General features: G+C 46.3%; 1 protein-coding gene across 1 annotated transcript in view; it reads right to left on the bottom strand.

The window, feature by feature from the left end:
* The window catches only part of LOC119440405 (multidrug resistance-associated protein 1), a 67,202-nt gene that overhangs the window by 20,312 nt on the left and 25,424 nt on the right, over positions 1-21,466 (bottom strand). Inside the window, exons 5-9 of the mRNA XM_037705316.1 lie at positions 19,708-19,889; positions 17,948-18,023; positions 17,252-17,489; positions 15,166-15,476; positions 7,652-7,978 (exon numbers count right to left, since the gene is read on the bottom strand). Of these exons, the coding sequence (XP_037561244.1) occupies positions 7,652-7,978; positions 15,166-15,476; positions 17,252-17,489; positions 17,948-18,023; positions 19,708-19,889 (1,134 nt within the window). The remainder of the gene's footprint in view (positions 1-7,651; positions 7,979-15,165; positions 15,477-17,251; positions 17,490-17,947; positions 18,024-19,707; positions 19,890-21,466) is intronic.

Here is a 21,466-nt window from a genome sequence, read left to right as displayed (position 1 = left end):
GAAACCGTAACTAGGTTGATCTCAGAAGCAGCAATTGAAGTGGGAGGTAGGGCACCAAGGCAACCAGTAGGTAAGCTCTCCCAAGAAACAAAGGACCTAATAAAGAAACGGCAAAACATGAAAATGTCCAACTCAAGAGATCAGATAGAATTCGCTGAACTGTCAAAACTGGTCAACAAGAAGAAAGTAAGGGATATTCGAAATTATAACGTGGGAAAGATTGAGGAAGCCGTAAAATATGGACGCATCATTAAATCAGTAAGAAGAAAGCTTGGCATAGGACAAGGCAAGATGTAATGCACTGAAAATAAGCATGGTAATATCAACAGCAATTTCGATGACATAGTAAAAGCAGCGGAAGAATTCTATACTGACCTGTACAAGTGCCCAGAACAGCCAAGCTACTTTCATTCGTAAATAGTGATAAACCGGATACAGAGGCTCCTTCTATAACTAGCGCTGAAGTTAGAAGGGCCTTGAAAGACATGACCAGGGGAAACGCTGCTGGAGAAGATGGAATAACAGTAGATTTAATCAAAGATGGAGGAGATATCATGCTTGAAAAGCTTGCGGCCCTTTATACACAATGCCTCACAACTTCAAGTGTACCAGAGAGCTGGAACAACGCCAAAATTATACTAATCCATAAGAAGGGAGACATTAAAGAACTGAAGAATTATAGACCCATTAGCTTGCTTTCAGTATTGTATAAAATATTCACCAAGATAATTTCCAATAGAATCAGGGCAACACTTGACTTCAGCCAACCAAGAGAACAGGCTGGCTTCAGGAAGGGATATTCTACGATGGATCATATCCATGTCATCAATCAGGTAATCGAGAAATCTGCGGAGTACAATCAACCTCTCTCTATGGCTTTCATAGATTAGGAAAATGCATTTGATTCAGTAGAGATACGAGCAGTCATAGAGGCATTGCGTAATCAAGGAGTACAGGAGGCATACGTGAATATCTCAGCAAACATATACAAGGATTCCACAGCTACCTTGATTCTCCGCAAGAAAAGTAGAAAGTTACCTATCAAGAAAGGGGTCAGGCAAGGAGACACAATCTCTCCAATGCTATTCACTGCATGCTTAGAAGAAGTATTCAAGCTCTTAGACTGGGAAGGCTTAGGAGTGAGGATCAACGGCGAATATCTCAGCAACCTTCGGTTTGCAGATGACATTGTCCTATTCAGCAACAATGGAGACGGAATTACAGCAAATGATTGAGGACCTTAATCGAGAAAGTGTAAGAATTGGGTTGAAGATGAATATGCAGAAGACAAAGATAATGTTCAATAGCCTGGCAAGAGAACAAGAATTCAGGATCGCCAGTCAGCCTCTAGAGTCTGTAAAGGAGTGCGTTTACCTAGGTCAATTACTCACAGGAGACCCTGATCACGAGAAAGAAATTTACAGAAGAATAAAATTGGGTTGGAGTGTATACGGCAGGCATTGCCAAATCCTGACTGGGAGCTTACCACTGTCGCTGAAAAGAAAAGTGTACAATCATGGCATTCTACCGGTGCTAACATATGGGGCAGAAACTTGGAGGTTAACAAAGAAGCTCGAGAACAAGTTAAGGGCCGCACAAGGAGCGATGGAACGAAAAATGTTAGGCGTAACGTTAAGAGACAGGAAGAGAGCGATGTGGATCAGAGAACAAACGGGGATAGTCGATATTCTAGTTGACATTAAGCGGAAGAAATAGAGCTGGGCTGGCCATGTAAAGCGTAGGATGGATAACCGGTGCACCATTAGGGTTACAGAATGGATACCAAGAGAAGGGAAGCGCAGTCGAGGTCGGCAGAAAACCAGATGGGATGATGAAGTTAGGAAATTTGCAGGCGCAAGTTGGAATAGGCTAGCGCAAGACAGGGGTAATTGGAGATCGCAGGGAGAGGCCTTCGTCCTGCAGTGGACATAAAATATAGGCTGATGATGATGATGATGATGATTGTAGATGCATTATTCTGGGAAAGTTAAAGAACACCCAAGCGTCATGTTCAAATCACTTGTCATGTACAAAACTAGTCATAGTCTGTGGTAAATACGTGGTCAATCGGTTTTATCTCTGTTCCTACGCTATTTACAACTACATTTTTCTATTTTCCAGTAACAAGAAACAAAGTGAATTCATGGGTACAACAGTGCAGAAACGTGTATATACGATGTAAACGATTCCAACAATTTCCAGAGAAAGTGAATGTGTTAAACTAGGGGAATATGAACAAAACGTAAATGCACATACTACAAAAACTAAAAGTGTGCACCAAAGAGGGGAATTTGATTGTTTGAATTGATCACGGATAAATCCCTATGTGTCGAATTTATTGCTGTAGGTAAAGACATCTAGCATATCGCGTCGCTAAGTAAAAAAATTGTCAGAGGCGGTTCAAAATTTGCTGCATCATAAAAGAAGTCAAAGATGAAAAGCTGCTTGAAGGGATGATTCTTCAATATTTCGTATGTACTGTGTATATGGGTGCTGTTTATCGTTTTTAAAGCAACTCAGCATTATAAAATAAACGGCATAGTTGGTTGACCAAGCCGGAATAGGTGTCTGGTTTTGATAGCAACAAAACAGGCTTTGTTACGTTATGCGTGTTCACCCAATAACCACTTGTGATTAACTTGTAGGCAAGTGTAACCGCGTCCTTAATGGAGACCTCCTTTCTGAACAGATGGAATCTTTCAAAACATAATGAACCATAAATAAAAAAGACTGTCACTTTATTTACCTTTAAGAATTCTTTCCAATCAATTTCAGCAATTACGTATAAAAACAAATTCGTGAAATAGACGCCAAAGCATCGCTGCTCTAATGAATTGGTAAGCATGCTAATACATTGTCATCTGTTGCCACATCAACAGATTTGTATGCATTGTAATGATCATAAAAGGAGGAAGACCGACTTCGTGAACGAAAAGAAAGGAGGGGGACAGGGCAGAGAAGAAGACGATTCTCTATGACTGTTAGTGATGGCAGAATAAACGGAACATTGCATTTTGGCGCAGTCACACAGTGTTGGGCTATGTGGGTGTCGTTCACGATCGCCCAGCGCGAGGACAGCCACCTACTCACCAAGACATGCCAGGAAAATGGAGACGTTGCCATCGACCTTCCAGAACAAGTCAGCACACCGGACTTCTTCACGTTCCTAGTTCATAAGGCTAACATCACCCTTGATGAAATAGGCTCCAAGGGTTCAGTAAGAGTTGATATTCAGGCGACCGAGCTCGAACAGTGGGTCCACAGATCAAGTAGCCACTGACGCAGTGACAACCAATGAGCAAGGAGTAGCTGAGTTGTGAAACACTTTTGCGGTCGCAGGAGCAGCTAATGCAACAGGAGTGAACGACTGTTGAGGGTTTTAACGTCAGCGTTGAACTTCCCAAGGCATGCTACGCGAGAAGTAGTTGTTCATGATTTTTTTTGATGATACGCAGTCAAGACCCTCGGTCTGGCTTCAGTTTTTAAGCATGAAATGCTTTTAGCTCCCGTTGTTGGCGACCTTCAAATGACCTTGAGCCAAAAGCCAGAGCCGTTATCCGGGCACAAATGAGATCATCGGGGGCAGCCAGTCAAAAGTTAACAAAACGCGGTCTCTGGCCCTCAACCCTCTGTACAGGACCGCATTACATACGCTAGATACTTCCCAAACAAGTTACAAAAAACTATTGCTTCCGATTTCTCCCTAATGTTTACATCATTTGTTACCATCTACATCACTCAAGCTGTAACTTCTAGTACGCTGAAGTTGTATTTGTCATTTCCAATAGCGAGGCTCAAAAGGCAAATAGAGAGGTTGCCTGTGCTTTTTTGAACGCCAGCGGTCCGTGAGTCGTGAGCGGTCTGCGACAGAAGAAAAAGTAGCGACAGACGCTGGGTGCGCTGCACTGTTGGAAGAAGAAAAGCGGTTGAAGGCGGCGGCACCACAGGCAACAAAGACGTCATAAGGTAGTCATTTCATGCTTACATATACTCTCGATTACGGGAGAGCCAGCATTTTTTTGGATACGCATGCTTGCAATATAAGTGGAATGACTGTGATCGCATTAACAATATAGGCATCGTTTTATTACGGGAAACGCTAGGAGGTGGTTCGATTTGAGGATACCAAGCCATGCATCGGAACCATGGGTCGAATGGAAAATCTGTTTCGTTTGACCAGAATTTTGTTGAATATTGGGACAAGGCTATTTTTTCTAGCATCGAGAAGGAACAGCTGCCGACTACTACTTTGAAGAACGACTCTTGCAACTTGCCGACCCGAACCTATCTGAATCCTCTGTAGTCGCGCTAATAAGTCATGAGATAACGAAGATTTCTCAGTGCGAAGTTCTCCCTAGACCACACGCGACGTTAGCACAACTATTGCATTCCCTCAGGAATATCTCCACCAATGTGTTCTCACCTTACAATGAGACAAGTAACACCAATGGCCGATTCTCCTCCGCCACAAGCTTAACGTGTGACCAGAGGTGCTCTTGCTGTAACGCTTCTTGTGGCCACACCACATTGCAAGAATCAGCCTTCAAAGGAAATCACGAGCAGAACGACAGGGACAATCAGGGCGCTCTATTCTACCCGGCTGCGCCGAAAGAAATAGTTCATTTGGCAAAGTCAATCGAAGGTTTTGCTTTATGCCAGAATGACCGTGAACGGAAGGCCAACTGAAGTCCTATTTGACAACGGGGCGTCGGTGAGCATTGTCAACCCCCGACTGATTTCTCCAGAAGAGACATTCATCGGCAAGGTTACTAAACTGCGTAGTTATGATGGCAGTTCTCGAGCACTTGATATATGGGCTAAGGTATACGTGGGTTACCAAGGTACCAAGATGGATGTCGAGGCACTCATTGTATAGGATTCCGCATAGTTTTCTCTTGGATCGGCCTGACATGAATAGGATGATAATGAATATATCATGGCGCGAAGACGTAGAAGTGGAGCACTCGGTTGAAACAATGGGGTGAATACATCTCCCTTCTGATTGTTATTTCAAACTACCCGGTTCTTGGCCAATCGCTCAGAGTGGGTATGTGCCAGTAACTCCAAGGCTCTACATCTACATCTACAAAACGAAGCTGGTAAATGCAAGTTAAGTGGGGCCGAACAAGTATCCAAAACTAATATGCGTCGGTCAGTGTCCACCAGCGGCCAAGGTTCAATGGTGCCTTTCAAGCTGAGTGACACTGCTGCTGTCCGGAAGAAACGATACGGCATGTCCCGCGAAATGAAGAAATGGCTGAAGCAAGAATTGCAAGGCTTACTCATCTGCACATGCTTGGTTTACCCCTCTTTCTCACCGCCGTTACATTGACTCTTTGAAACTTCTACACTCTCTATTTTACTCTCCACATTATGCCTCTCCTAACACTTGTCTGACCCGTACAAAGACTCTAATCCCGAGAAACAGCAATCACTGAAACTTATCGGTCTTTTTCGCTCGCACCAACCCTTTGAAATACAGTTTTTTTTCCTAGGACTATTGAACTCTAGAATGATCTGCCCAGTTCCATCCGTTGCTTACCACATAAAGAATTTGGGGATGCTACTGAGTTAAACATGTTCTCACGTATGCTCTTTTGTATTGCGATTTGTATTTGCCACATATTGTATTCACCACTCCTGCAATAGCCCTTCTGGTCTGCAGTTTGTGTAAATAAATAAATAAAATAAATACAACTTTGTTTTGGTGCACCCTATCATCCGGAAACCAACGGGTTGGTCGAGAGAGCGATAACAGATATCAAGCTGTCACACTCTACCCGGAATTCCGAGGTGGTTGGAAGTGTGCTGAAGCGGCTGCTAATCACCATAACCACTCTAATACAACTGCGTCCATATTTCGCTTACCATGGGAAATCAAACTGGCTTGCAGCTGATCACCTTCTTGACCTTACAAACGTGTTGACCCTCCAACAACGCAAGAAATCGGTAGAAGAGGACGAGAAATATAAGGTCGCCATGAAGTGTAATTACGACCGTGCTCCCTCCACAATGGCACCTGACATCAAAGTAGGAGATTTTATTCTGGTTCGAAGAAGTTTGCAAGGCTCAAAAGCTTATTTCACGGGTCCTTATATCGTGCTGTAGACAGCCAGCCAACAAGGAGTCTTATCTATTTTGTACATTGGACCAGAAAACGCGACTGTGATGCCATCGGTCGGCAATGTGGTGCCTTGTCAACCCAGGAGAGTTGACGATCAAGGGGGGGGGGGGGGGGGGGGGGCTGTGTAATGACCATAAAAGAATGATGACTGACTTCGTGAGCGAGAAGAAAGAAGAAGGACAGGGATGAGAAGAAGAGGAAAGTATCATTCTCTATTGTTGTTAGTGATGGCAGAATAAACGGAACATTACCTGCATATGTGTCAATTACTTGCGAAATTCGACATTGATGAATATACGCAAATTACCAATTACAAATCGTCTTTATATTCAATTACACAATGACATTGCCTCAGAGAAAAGGTTCTGGGCACGTGCAATAAAGAAATGATAGCGGAATCAACTTCTATTGACATCGACGTAATGCCAAACATGCTTGGTTTGGTAGACAATGTTTGCTATGAATCATATAGCTGTTATGCTGCGAACGTTTAATGATTGTGCGACTTGTTGAGAGCTAATGCTGAGTGCAACGCATGGTGTTGTTAGTGGTGATACCCAGTGACCCAATTTGGAGTCGAAGAGCTTCAATGAAAAGTGATACATACTTAATGGCACACACTCAGTGGCTAGTACCAAGAACGGCCCTCTTTTTTGACTGCAGTATCTTTGAGATCGGCCCATAAAGACCGCCGAATTATCGTTACAGATAACTGGTTTCAACTCCACTTATAGCGGTGGTTTAGCGGTTATGACCTAAACGGCTTAGAACAACGTGCGTACTCCGTTTCCGGCCGCACGAGCCTGCGTTTTACAGTTGTCAGAACGCGAATACGCTCCTGTAGCCTAGCACTAGGTTCGCAATAAGGAAGCTCCAAGTGCTTAAAGTAAACCCGGACCCTCATCTACGGTGTGCATTATATTTCGCGGGTAACCTTGGAATGTCAAAAATTCGGGACACAAAACAAGCTACCAACGTGCTTGACAAGCTAGCCATCCTCCGGCCGATGGATCGCGTGTTTTACGTGCTGTGTTTCAATGCATAGGCTGTCCTACAAAAGCTACCATAGATAACTCTGGTGCTGCCATTGTTCAGTTACCATGATAATGATGGGTATTACATGGATTTGCTTATTCGCGTGCTCGTGGCTTGAAACGTTATTGTGAGGTTATTTATTACGCTTTATTTTTCTGAACTTCCGAGCCCTCATAGTTGTTAAGCAAAACAAGGGGGAATTATCCTCTACGCGCATGCCATTCTTAACGCAATATTTTGTTGAAAAAGAATAATTTGCAAAGCTATCAAGCCGTATGAAGCAAGAAGGACAATGTTTCCGCAAATACATGCGCCGTCCATCATTTCCATGCTGGCTGAAACGCAATGTTGGCCGCTTCCCGTAGAGACTAGTGCTAGATTTTCCTCGAGTAACTTTTCTATTAAACCCCATGTTCAAATCATAGCCTCCGAGATCGGGCGATGCACGCCACCACACTCTTGGAGGCCATGTTCTCACAGAAAATATCTCACCGACGATGCCGAGCTCATGGCGAGGCCGATGCGGCTCGAGTCCCACTTGTCGACGAAGACGACGTTGAGTAGCAGCGTGGCGAGCACGACGACGAACCCGCACGTGGAGGTGATGACGCGCGTGAACTTGTAAGTGTCGCAGAAGGCAGAGTAGCCACGCGTGTTGGCGTCCGCCAGGTGGCAGAAGCGGTCGCAGGCCCGCCGCACCACGCCATAGGCTCGCAGGCTGCTCAGGCACTCCAGCGTCTCGGTGACGTGCGCCAGGAGCCGCGACAGCACCACGCTCTCGAAGAAGCGCGCCCTGTAGGAGGCGCTCACGGATAGTTTCTGCGAACAGGACGAGCGCCGAGTTATTACAACTTGCTTAAGTGATATTGGTGGGCTAGTTGCGTGACCGTTATTGTTATAAAAGCGGCGCTCTTGTGGACACGCCGTGGAAGACAAAAACGCAGAAGCGCGAGCGCTGAGTGCACTCCTGCTTGTCACCGCTTGTGTTATGTCTGCTTTTGTGGTTATGCTTGTGTCCACAAGTGCGTTGTGTTTAGGACAATAATCCTTACCATGCATGCTTAAATATCGACCATAAACTTTGTTACAAAAAATCATGGGCCATTACACTTTGTGAAGGTGGATGACCAGCGAAGCTGTTTATCACACGACACAGAGGTGACGCAGAATTTTAAACAAAGGTACGAACACATTTTCAGCGGTGTTGTTTGCCGCCCGCCGCCGACTATTGCGTTCTCGTCTCTGTTCCTGTCGTCTCTCTTCGTGTGCACGCTGATTCTCAGGAGTCCTGATTATACGCGGACTCCCCATTACGATGACAGAAGTGAAATTCAAAATGAAGAACGGCAACTTGCCTTTGTGGTTTTTTATATACATTCGTGTTTTTTGCGAATGTATATGATTGTGATTGGAGCGGGTTCGGCAAAAGCTAAAATAAGCCACTGCATAACAGAATCCGCCGCCTCGGACGCGGAAACGTCACGGGCATACAACAAGCGTGAGCAACATGGCTAATCACACTATGAAACCACAACGAATACTAAATTCAGAACAATTGGAGATCTGGCAATGGAACTGCCGCTCCTTTTCCAGGAAAGCGGCAGCACTTCGTCAATTTATCAAAAACTTCGAAATCGCTCCCAACGTGATAAGTCTGCAGGAGGACGGAGCCAAGCCGGCCAAAATGCAGAGATACTACACCCTGAGATATCCCCAAAATTCGAAGGTCGCCACGCTGGTCAGCAAGCCGATAAACGCTCACTGATTAACGCTTCCACAAATTGAGGGAGATACTGATTCCATAGTTATCAGTGTGATGCCAAAGAAACGTAAGGTACACACAATAATCACAAATCTGCACAGTTCCCCAAAAAGCAAAGGGATGATCTACCCCAAATTCTCTTGGCAACAAAGGATTTAACGGGCACCAGGGATAAGGCGGTGATAGTTGGCGACATTAACGCACCACATATACTATGAGGATACGCGAAAACATCGCCCAGTGGGTTCCGACTTGAGCACCCCACCACGGCTTTGTGTTTACGGGCAATCAATCAATTGGAAAACAGACACGCGTGGGTAACAGTATGAGCAGAGACACGGTGCCCGACCGCGCATTTACAATTAACGTCAGAGACGTACAATGGGTTTTCATCGACGAAAACGTGGGAAGCGATCACGACATAATCAGAATAGCACTCTCCACACACAACATATGGAGAACAATAGGAACCACGAAGTTAACCGACTCGCCTCGTTATAGAGAACTCCAGAGGGGGCTGGAGGAGTCGGATACCGCCCCGACCAACATGCGGGAATGGACTCAATTCCTTCAACAAGTGCACGGGGACACCACCAAAGCCATTGAGCGCACCGAAGAGGCGCCGGTGATACATTCTCACCTTGTCATCCTATGGGAAGAGAGGCGGAAAATCGTCAAGAGGTGGAAAAGACAACGCCTAAACAAATACCTGAGACAACGCATCGCTCTTTGGGAAAGAAATCCTAAGGCCACGCCAACGAACTAGCTAAAAACGAGTGGGCGACGTTCGGCGGAACCCTATGAGGGACTCTGGAAACGACCAGTACGTGGTGAACACTCCGGAGCATGCTAGACCCAATGAGTACACGTACTGAGAGTAACAAGAAGCTCCAAATCATAGCAGACAACTTCGAGGGTACAGACCAAGAACTAGTCCATGTCCTTCAGAACAAATACATAGGACCCTCACCCGTGGCGGGATCGCCCTATACGACGAGACCATACGTGAGAGAGGCCAACCCTAAATTAGACGAAGAAAAAACGTACGGGGAAGTGTACGAAGCGGTGCAAGCAGCAGTTAAAAACTTGGCACCGGACCCAGACACGATCACAAATTCAATGATTCGAAACATGCATTGGGTGGGCCCAGCGAAAATAACAAATATTTTCAATAGCGAGTACTGGGACAAGGGAGACTCGCACCAAGAATGGAAATTGGCTAAAATAATCATGATCGCCATAGCAAAAAAGAATCCCTCGATCGATACACTCCGGCCAGTATCGCTCATGTCCTGCCTGGGTAAGCTCTATGAGAGGGTGATCCACAGCAGACTACAGCGATACCTGGAAGAGCGGAGCTGGTTCCCAGACTCCATGTTAGGATTTCGCACGCGTTTACTGCGTCAAGACGCGATATTTTAACTTAAGGACGAAATTCTAACTAATATACCATACGGTGACGAGAGACTAGCCCTAGCACTAGACCTTAAAGGAGCCTCCGACAACGTCTCTCACGCCGCAATACTCGAGGTACTCGAACTCGCGGGTTGTGGTGAGCGCGCCTACAATTACATAAGGGCGTTTCTTTTCAACCACGAGACGAGCATCAGTATTGGCCAAATCACAACGCAGATATTTAAAATCCGTAGCAAAGGAACCCCTCAAGGAGCGATAATATCTCCTCTGCTCTTCAACTTGGCGATGTGTCGCCTCGCGTGCGGCGATCGAGATCACATTCCCGACCTAGGTTACACGCTCTGAGCGGACGATATCACGCTGTGGGCGAGCAGAGGTGCCCTAGGGGATATTGAATGTACGCTCCAAACGACGGTATTAGCGGTGGAGAAATTTTCCCGAACGAGTGGGCTGAAGTGCGCGCCCGAAAAATCCGAGGTCATCCGGATACATGCGAAAGGTTGAGGGCCAAACGGTCCGAGAGGTACCCACGATGCGAGTCCTGGTTTTTTGGCTTCAGAGCGACGGGAGAGCAGCACAGATGCTCAAAACCCTCAAATCCACAACCCGCAACATAGCCCAAATGATACGTCGAGTGACGTATAGAAAGGCGGGAATGCGAGAAAACGATACCCTAAGGCTCGTGCAGGCCTTAGTGAGTAGTCGAATCACGTATGGCTTACCATGCCAAATCCTGAACAGAGAAGAGGAAAGGCAGGCCAACAGGATAATTCGAACAGCTTTCAAGGCGGCTCTGGGCCTGCCTAAATGTACCTCCACGGAGCGCATGCTAGCTTTGGGATTACACAATACTTGCGACGAAATGAGGCAGGCCACTCTGATGCGACAAAGGGAGCGCCTCAGCTTCACAAAAACTGGTAGTAAATATTGGCTCGACCTAATATCCCCGCATACCCCATTTATCTGACCGAACAGGCTGTACCTCTCCCTCCTTCGGTGAGATCCAAAGTTGCAGTAGCTCCAATTCAGAAAGAAGATGCATCCTGAGTACAACAAGAAAAGGCGCAAAGCACGCGGACAGCATATTCAATCGATGTACTCCAATAACGCTAGGTACAATACGTACTATACGGACGCAGCTGCGTATGCAGAGGCAAAAGGGAAGCGCTAACAAAGGAGGTACGCCCTGGCAGTCGTGAACGCGATCTGCCAGTAGCAAATAACAGTGGGGCCCTGGACTGAGGGGCTCCGACTACCGCCCCTTATAATGTTTGCCTGTCTAATAAAGTTTCTCTCCCTCTCAATCTCTCTCTCTCTCTCTATATATATATATATATATATATATATACATTCACGTGGACGTCGGGACCGCCGCCCCGAGGAGCGTCCCGTGGAGCTTCCCGAGAGCGGAAGGGAAGGAAACTAGATACGCATGTGCTCGGAACGCCGATAAAGAGAGGGTGGTGCGAACCTAAACATGGCCTACGCCTGTCGCGTAGCGGCAAATCTTTGTGACACCTTTATTATCTACCTGAGAGTCTACTGATCTTGAAATGGTACCTATTGATAACTAATTTGCTCGAAATGCATATCCAAGTGATGAGACGTACAAGCTTCTGCACAGAATGAAATGATTTTGCATCAAATTCGGGATCTGAGTTTTTGTTCACCCAGAACGAAAATGCACGGAACCCTAGCCATAGACAGCTTCACTGTAAAATACTAGACGGAATTCCGGCTTCACTGTCTACGGAAGCTGTAAGTATGGTGGTTTAACAAGATGATGGGACGTACATGGATTTGCCTAAACTGCTTCCCCTCGATCGCTTTACTAGCTTCAATAGTAAAGCTTCTTTCATGGCCTAATGTGTTAGACACACTTGTAACAAGGTATAGCGCAGCAAAGACGCAATGCAAAGGAAGGCACGAAGCGCAAGCACTGAAAGCTAGGAAGTTCATGCTGCGCTAATGGATAGCGAGTGTCCTAGTGTAAATCTTCGCTGTACGCTGGGGCAGTTGCTAGCTTTTAGATTACGTTAGGTTCACAAGGAATTAGAACTACTGGCTGCAGGCTATAACGGTCTGCCATTTCACTGCTGTGTGGTATAGCCCGACAGAGGAGAAATTATCAACAAACAGGCTTTTTCGATAGCTCCCATTGCGCTCAACCTCAGGACCGAACAATTAGTTCACCCCCGCAATCTGCTTAGTTGCCAATTCACAATGTTATATCACCTGGCCTCCACTGCTTACGAAGCTTCTGTAGGGCGGTTTTTTTATGCCATCACGGAAGGCACAACCTTCCGTGATGCTCAAGACAGTGGCTGTCTTGAGCAGCGCACTTGAGGGCGCTCGAGCAATATTGTAATGACAACGCCATTGCAGTTTGACTTATAGTGTTTTGATGTAAATATTCGATTTACTGTGCTCTGGAAATCTGTTGCGATTTTGAAAATGAAGAAAAACAAAAAAGCTGTCGCTGACATTCAGCACACTGACTTCGGGTGATAGTGATTTAATACGGTTTTTTATTATGTTTCCTGATCTTTGGCATCATGAAATAGAAAAAGAAAGCGAAAGTGTGTCGATGGTAGGAAGTGAAGTTTAGTTTTACGAGCGGAAGGAGAAGCAGAGATAGCATGCCTGTGCCCCCTAATTTTTTTTCGATGCTGAGCAATTATAATGCATATTTACGAAATATGTGCAATATTGCCGCACGACGGCACATAATATAGGAGCTTACACTGTTACATCCTATTTCTTTTCCATACTGAGCCTATTTTGGCACAAGACACCGTTCTCGCTTTTAACGCAAATTATTTTCCAAACACGCCTCTTTATCTATTTCTAACACGGGATTGTTGATCTGGGACAAAATTTAATATAAATAAAGCAACACTTTTACAAGCACCATGGAAACGTTGTCGAATCAAAAATAAAAATAGTAGCTATATGAGTTAAGCAGACTCGTGATAATAGGCAAGTGTAACGACAGGGCCGGAATGGTTCTTCCTACTATCCACGGAGCTTGGCAGAATAGCTGATATTTAACGGTAAAGCAGCATTTCAACAGCATCACCCTTATACTAATACTGAGGGTTATTATTATTATTTAATATCTTTCACAGTTTTTTGACATACAGGTGCACAAAATACTGCACGATGTTTGCCAAGGTCGTAGAGGATGTTCACCTCAGGGATCAAGACGGATTTGCGCTGTAACTGTTGCCTCTAAATTAGCTGTAATAAGGCTGAGAAATTACGTGTATGGATGGAAAGTTTGGAAACACACTATAGGGCATAGAACAGATTTCTAGAATGGTGGTTATATTTTGTAGTAACAATGCTTGCTGCCGAAAGCGTATTTCTTCCTGATGTTGGTGCTGATTGCAGGGCTCCACATCGGCATCAAGAGAACTACTGCATAACGCCTTCTGTGAATGCTTGCTCTGAGTGAAAAGAAATAACGCTTGACTGCAAGTTGATTGTAGCATTCGTGCGCTGTATGTGATTGCGTGAAAATAGCATGCCCGACACCACATCGCTTGGGGCGCAACTGTGGCCTGCGGTTTCATTGAGATTAGCCGTAACTGCACCATCCCACAACAATTCTGAAGGCCTAATCAAACCCCCCTCCACCCGACTATTCATACGAAGACAATTTTGACGCTATTGTTATGTATTTAATAGAAATGTTTATTAGGCACGAATAATATTTTAACGATAATTAAAGTCCGCTTTTAATTTAGAGATTTGAACCGCCACACTTGTGAATATGACCGAGGAGCAGAGGCTTCGTAAAGGCATAGGAGAAAGTAAAAAAAAAAAAAAAAGGTAGTGAATTTGTCCTTGAAGTTCCTGCAGAAACTAAATTCAGGTATACGTTTTCACAACGCTTTGTCATATTATAAAACGTACTCAACTTGGCCGTTTTATGGAAGTGTTTCCAGACATGGCGGTAGTACGCGACAACATATCTTGAAATCTAAGACGTCGGTTATTGTGTCTATCCGCAGTTGGTGCTCGAAAAAAGTAAGCTTTGCCCTTAATCAACCCTGATAATGACCAAGCGCACTGAGCTCCAGAAATGCGATTAAACCTTATAAAGAATATTTTACGCTCATTTTCATTATAGCCGACCTACACTAGACTATCTCGACTCCCCCTAGTAAATGGCAGCGCCGAGCCTCCATTGATGTTCTTAAATTTGTGCTTAAACAAAGGTCGCTAGTTCCGGCGATGGACGGTTACTTGACAAACACACCTTAAATCCAATGCAGTTATGTAGTTGCTGAAAGTCTCCGAGTACCAAGTTCCGAAATTGCCGAGAGAACTTGATTTAGGAGTGCTGACTAACGCATTGAAGTGCAGGAGCACTGACATCCGCTTGGATCTCACTTGGTGCATTTCAGAGCGCCAAGTACGACCTTTCTTTTTACTCTTGCATTCAAGAACGTTCCATCACTCAACACTCTACCTGCACTCAAGACAACAGATTCGAGCGCCACCTTTGCAAAGAAGTGGCTAGCGCGTTTCACCAACACTCGGTTGAGGTTACTAAGCGACGATGAATGAATAAGTACTAAGCGATGATGTGCTCTCAGCGTCCGTCCAACCAACTGCATTGGAGTTAAGCTGTGTTTGCGGAAATAGGAAGTAGCTCGTGATTATAAGTCACCGTGAAACGGTAATGAACGGCTGTGTTTTCAATTTGAGGAAAGTAGCAAACTCGAGCCGGGGAAGAGCTTCCACAGAACACATTTGTGAACACCGCGCTTCGCGAGTATTCAACTGCAACGAGAGCGCGCATGCGCGATCAAGCACGGACCAGTCCGAAGAAGACGACGAGCACAGCGACTGCGCCGACGGCGAGCACGTTGGGCGACTGGGTGGCGATGACGACCACCTTGGACGCGGTGAAGAGCACGCTCTGCACGGTCTGCTTGCCGCTCAGGAAGGTGCGCGAGTCCACGAAGTCCATATCGGCCGAGAACCGGTTCAGGATTCGGCCCCGGGGCGACGAGTCGAACAGTGATACCGGACTGCCTAGGACGTGCTGCAGCATGGCGCTGTGCAGACGCCCCGAGAGGCAGCGGCTGCTGGCCGCCAACAGGAGGCCCCCGACTATTCGGCACACCACTGAAAGCCACCAAGCACCGGGCCCGGATTTAGATAAATCATTAATTAATTACTTCATTTAAAGGGGAAAAAACTGTCATCCACTCAAATGTAGCACCAAGCTCAGATGGTAAAGCGACCGTCCAGGAAAGACGTTGGTCCCGGGTTTGAATCCTGGGCCAGGACAAATTTTTCCTCAACTACGAAGCGTCCTTTTCTAGCTTCGTGCTATATTTGGGTGGACGACAATTTTTCCCTCTCGAGATACTCTCTGCACCTTGCGGGATTCCGCAGAACTGATTTGCCAATTGTTTCATTTATTCAAACATTCATTTTTGTTAACTTTATATAACGAAATGTTAGTGCCTATACGAGGCGCTGCAGCTACTACACTCTAACATAGTTGTACTCATAGTGGTTGTAACAGAAACAATAATTTTAAAAAATACAAGGACATTACTTGTAATGCTGACGTGCACAGAACATACATGTTCACGAAATATAAACGTTCTTGACCACTAGCAAATGAGGCTCCTCGCGAGTGCCACATTCCAACCACAACGCTCTTGTACACACCGACACATGAACCACAGAAACGGAAAAATGCAGCGTGACACGTAAAGAAGAATATGTTCTAATGCAAAGGATGGGAGAACAATAATGAGAAGAAAGAGATGAAATGTACCATTATCTGATGTAGCTTTTCGATGTTCCTGATTCCTCCAAAATTATTTGAATAATTGCTTTATTTACCAGCGGGTGGTTGGTCGTGTGGGTGCATTATTAGGTTCAGAAATAAAAAATATAACGTTGTCAAAAAAGAAAGAAAAATAACATGACAAGCATAGTTAATAAGCACTGGTCATCTCGGAATTAGGTATGCAAGCGGCCTCTAGCACTGAAACGCCGCGTTTCTCGTTTCTAGAACTAGAAGCCAGACACGATGCCACCGAGTGTGTCAGATAAATACCAAAAGTTACGGAGATTTTACATCGCTCGCCACTTTCCGACCACCGAGCTCTCCTGCAAGCCCAGAAGCCTACTCCCCCCGAAGGGACACACGTGCGCGTATACTGCCGCGTGTCCGCTTCCTTTACCGCAACCTTTCCGGAATTGAGGAAGTCTGTTTTGGGAGACTTCCGGCTGGGCCGTGACAGCTGTAGTCTCATGAGCCTGGGGATCAGCAAGCGGAAGTACTGGAACGTGCCAAAGAGCCCAGCTCGTGCTTCTATGAAGTAGACTGATCACCTTCCGTCACCCCGCCCAGGTACTCAAGATATTAGGCACAAGATGCTCAGCGAGGCCAAACTGAAGCCAAATGCTTTAGGAAACTACACCTTTTGAATAACGAACAACAAATGGGGTCATTGCTGTAGTGCGTTCTTCAGACAGTACGCCTGTATGCGTTTACTTTATGCCCCCCCCCCCCCCCCCCCGTTTTTATTATTATCACATATACCTTCGGGCAAATCCCCCGGAAAAATAAAGGAGAAGCGTTCTGTATGTTCACTTTTTTATTCATTTATTACAATAATTTCTTGGCCTGAAGGTATTACGGCAAGGAGTGGTATACATTACAGAAAGGAGATGTAGTGCATCTTGTAGAAAGTAGACTTCAACATGAATAACACCACTTTGGCTAAAACTCAGAAGCCACGCTCTTCAGGGAGCACTATAGTGATGGAGGCCCTTTGAGGAGCACGACTTAGTGCGAGCGTCTTGGCGCGTTGTCTATGGACTATCAAGCAGAGAGAGAGAGCGAGAGAAAATAAGTAAGGGGAAAAGAAGGGACTCACCATCGAAGACGCACAGTCCGACCAGCACCCCTACCCATGAGGTCCGATGCGCTTCGAGGGCGTCGTCGTCGTCGTGCTCGGACGTCTCTTCGTCGTGGGCCGATGACACGTCCGTCCACACCTTGATCCACAGCTGCTGGAGAGTGAGGAGCGTCGCGCTCAGCGCGAACACTGCGAGAGCCACCATTGCCTGCCAGCCGGACAGCCGCACCAGGGCGCACAGAATGTTGAACGCCGACTGCAAGTCACGGCCGCACAAGGACAACACAGGAACGTTATTAGCGGCGCCGCGTATATGAATATTGTTCAGGTAGAATAGGGAGAACGTTCGCGAAATTGTACGAAGAGATGCGTAATGAAAAATTAATCAACCTATGAACTTGAAATATGGCTCACGGGAAATACGTTTCACAAGCTGCCGCTGCAGTATCTACATGAAACGGACCTCCGTACTTACATGTAATTTCATTCTTACATTATACCGCGTGGCAACCCAGACGAATAAAGAAAAGCTGCACAGCTAAGTATTCTTGTTTCGAATAACATAAACTTATCCATGGATACATATCAAAACAATGACACTTTGTGGCGTTGGAGCAGTCACGTTCAGCTCCAAAGTTTATAATTTATCAGCATGAGTCAGTTGAACCTGCGAAGCTTTCGTTGGCACTGCAGTGCGTCAAGGCGGATACACACCTTGTTCGAACCTTGCTGTTCTTTTTCAGTGACACGGCCCGCCGATTCGTTCTCTTGACCTCCCTTAGTCTCTGTGCTGTAAGGAAAAAAAATATGGTGCTGCAAACTGATGATGATGAAATGTTGAAGTGCTTAGTTTTCTACGGCGGCCTTGTGCAAACGGCTGCTACGGCCGATAATACTGCTAGCTGCAGCACGTACCCTAGGAGGCCGTTCATTTGCAGTGGCTGGGAAAATAAAATGAGTTCAGTTTTGGCTTAAATACTTCATAAAATTTATTTGGTATGAAAAAATTCCCGTGGTCCTGTAGCATCTGCGCTGCTGCGTGATGCTTAACGCAATCATTGAATGCATTACAATTACAATCGACAACTAAAGAAGCCGGCAGATCCCACGCCCTGTGGGAATCGAGGTTATGCGAAGCAGTGTGCGGGGAGCCTACCAAGTTAACGAAACGACCATGAGAGCACCAAGACGTAGGCGGCTCTTTCATGAACTACATGGCACGCATGTCATGACATTCATGTCATGAGTCCTGAAGAGTCCCTTTAGCTACGCTTAAGAGACCTTAAGGCGGAAGCCATAGTCATGCTCATGACTATGACTTCGACCATGAACCTTTAGCCTTTTCCTTCACTTAGTAGCAGATCCGAACCCATTCCATTGGTTTTTGAGTGTTAATCATTTTTCGCTGAGTGATTCTCATTTTTGCTTAGTCATGGTCATGACCATGACTTCTACCACAATTATTTACTGGTTCCTTCACTTAGTGCCCACGTCCGAACCAATTTCAGTGGTTTTTGAGTGGCAACATTTTTTTGCTGAGTCATTGTCATTTTTACTGAGTCATGCTCATGATTATGACGTCTACTATCATCCTTTAGTGTTTCCTTCACTTAGTACCCACGTCAAAAACAATTTCAGTGGCTTTTGAGTGTTGATCGTTTTTCGCTGAGTCATTGACATTTTGGCTGAATAATGCTCAGGACTATGACTTCTACCACCATCTTTTATTGTTTCCTTCACTTAGTGCCCACGTCCGAACCCATTCCTGTGGTTTTTGAGTGTTAATATTTTTCGCTGGCTCATTATCAACACCTACATGACACACATGTCATGACCTATCACTTATGCTCGTCATACACTCCTGTCATACTATGCCAATTTGGTACCTACCAAGTTAAAGAAACGACCATGAGAACACCAGGATGTAGGCGGCTGTTTCATGGCCAACATGACACGCATGTCATGTAGTATTCATGACATTCATGTCATGACATACCATTTATGTTCGTCATATACTCTTCTCATAGTATGGCAAGCTTGGTGCGTACCAAGTTAACAAAACGACCATAACAGAACAAAGACGTAGGCGGCTAGATAGATAGATAGATAGTGTCGAAGTAGCAAATGTTCGCAAGAAAAGCTTCACATTTAAAAACCAATCGATTGTTTGTTCGATTGATTGACTAGTTGACTTATTGAGTGACTGATTTCAACACCCCAAAGTGAAACAATGGCTGTCAAAATGCCTTAGGAAGGGTCTCAATTAATTTTGACCATCGGAACGTCTTTGACGTGCAGCTGAAACAAAGTACACAGGCGTTGGTCAACGAATACCCCGACTGGCCGCTCTGCACAAAAGTCCATAGTCATTTGCTGCGGCGACATGTACATCACAAAATTCTACACTGAAGCCACATAACAAGCATGTAATGTATAACAAGCCAAGCCAACAAGCAAGACGAGTGTAATTTTACCCTTCGTCGTCGAACGAGTGCGTGGCTTCGGCGTGGGCCGTGTCCCTGAGCGTCTCCGGCGAGTCGGGGTCCGCGAGCAGGTCGTCCACGTTGGTGTAGACGCGGATGCTCCCTCCATGCACCAGCACCACCTTGTCCATGTAGCGCAGGTAGCTGCCTTGGTTGCACACCATTATGCGGGTCTGCGATGCGCCACTCATGAGTCTATACATGCAGTGCTATTCGTTTTATTATTATGGCTTCCGTGAGGCAGCAGAAAACTGACCGCAGAAAACTGCATCCATAACAGAGTCGACTGAGATGCCGCGCACTGACGCTGCGCACTGGATAGCTAATGCCGGAACTTAAAAAAACAATTTTTCATAGAAGAAGGACGAGCTTTACCGAGGAAGTGTGTCCATCACTGTGTCAGGAGGGAGAAAAAAAAGTCACAGGCCTGCGTTGCAGACGCAGCACAGTCACAGCGTAAGCTGGTGGAGCGGCTCAAGAGTAGGTCCAATTTCGGCACCACGCACACCAGGGTCTTCACGACAGTCTCTTCGCCTCGTTTTGACGAGAACGATCTGAACTGTCCGCCAGGCGTCGACGGTGAGCTAAGGCTTGTAATGCTATCTGCACAGCAGTCTGCTGAGCCCGATGAGGCCTGGTGGTTGTAGCCGCGCACGTATCTCTACGATTCGCTTCTTCAGCAGCGGTTCGTACCTTGCGGGGAGACGGCATAACGCGTACCGAAGAGGTACCCAGAATACATGGCGCATATCTCACATCGGAATCGCGTTGATTGGGCGCCTCGTCTGAATCGCATCTAGTCGCGTGCGCCTGCGCACGCTGCGTTTGCAGGCACCTTAACTAGATGGCGCCACCATACTGGCGGAAGCTGGGTATCGCGTTTTTTTTTTATTGCGCGCCTCGTCTGAATGGCACCTCGCCGTCGGCGCCTGCGCACGCTGCGTTTGCAGACGCCTTAACTAGATGATGCCACCATACCGGCGGAGCCTCGGGATCGAGTTGATTGCGCACCTCGTCTGAATTGCATCTCGCCATCTGCGCCTGCGCACGCGGCGTTTGCAGGCGCGATGTCGACATCTTGATCCTCTGACAAAGGTCGCAGTGAATCATATACCGTTTGACGTCCGTATAGGCACCGGGCGCGGGATGAATTTGGACCGGTGGCGCCTTCATGCGGCTGCGCCGCGAATGTATGGCATGTGGCGGCCGGGCCGCGCGCAGCAGGCGCTGCCTTGAAACCAAGTCTGATCAAACATGTTACGTTTTTGGGTGCACCAACAGTTACTGAAACATGACTGAAACTGGTTAGGCCATTAAATTCAATCGTTGTTCATCGCGGCATCGCGTTTTTCAGGCGGAAAGTCTGTATATGTGCGGTTTGTAGGCAACAGCGCATACAGTGCTCAGCAATAACGCGATACTCGAATCGCATGGTCGCCAGCGCTTTTTGCACTGACTGTAAGCGCTGGGGACGCCAAACTGATGCATCGTGGTGTATAGTGAAAGCCAGAACCTTAGTAACGCATTATGACTGCATTTGGTCCCACGGCGCTCACCTGTGGCGCGAAAAAAAAAAAAAAAAACGGCGGCAGCCGCGCGCTGCCAGCGCTTCAATCGCTGGGCACTGTACATTTCCGAGGCTGATCTGCTATGGTCTAGTTGTTCTAACGTTAATGAAAGAGCCGTTCATACGAAAGAGCTTCGTGTCCCACATGCCTGTCTTCGCCTCCGCAGTGTAATGGCTTCGGAG

This window comes from Dermacentor silvarum, chromosome 2 (genome assembly GCF_013339745.2).
Source record: "Dermacentor silvarum isolate Dsil-2018 chromosome 2, BIME_Dsil_1.4, whole genome shotgun sequence".
Taxonomy (NCBI): Eukaryota; Metazoa; Arthropoda; class Arachnida; order Ixodida; family Ixodidae; genus Dermacentor; species Dermacentor silvarum.
The sequence above is the reverse complement of the archived record's forward strand: the minus strand, read 5'-3'. Positions and strand labels throughout refer to the sequence as shown.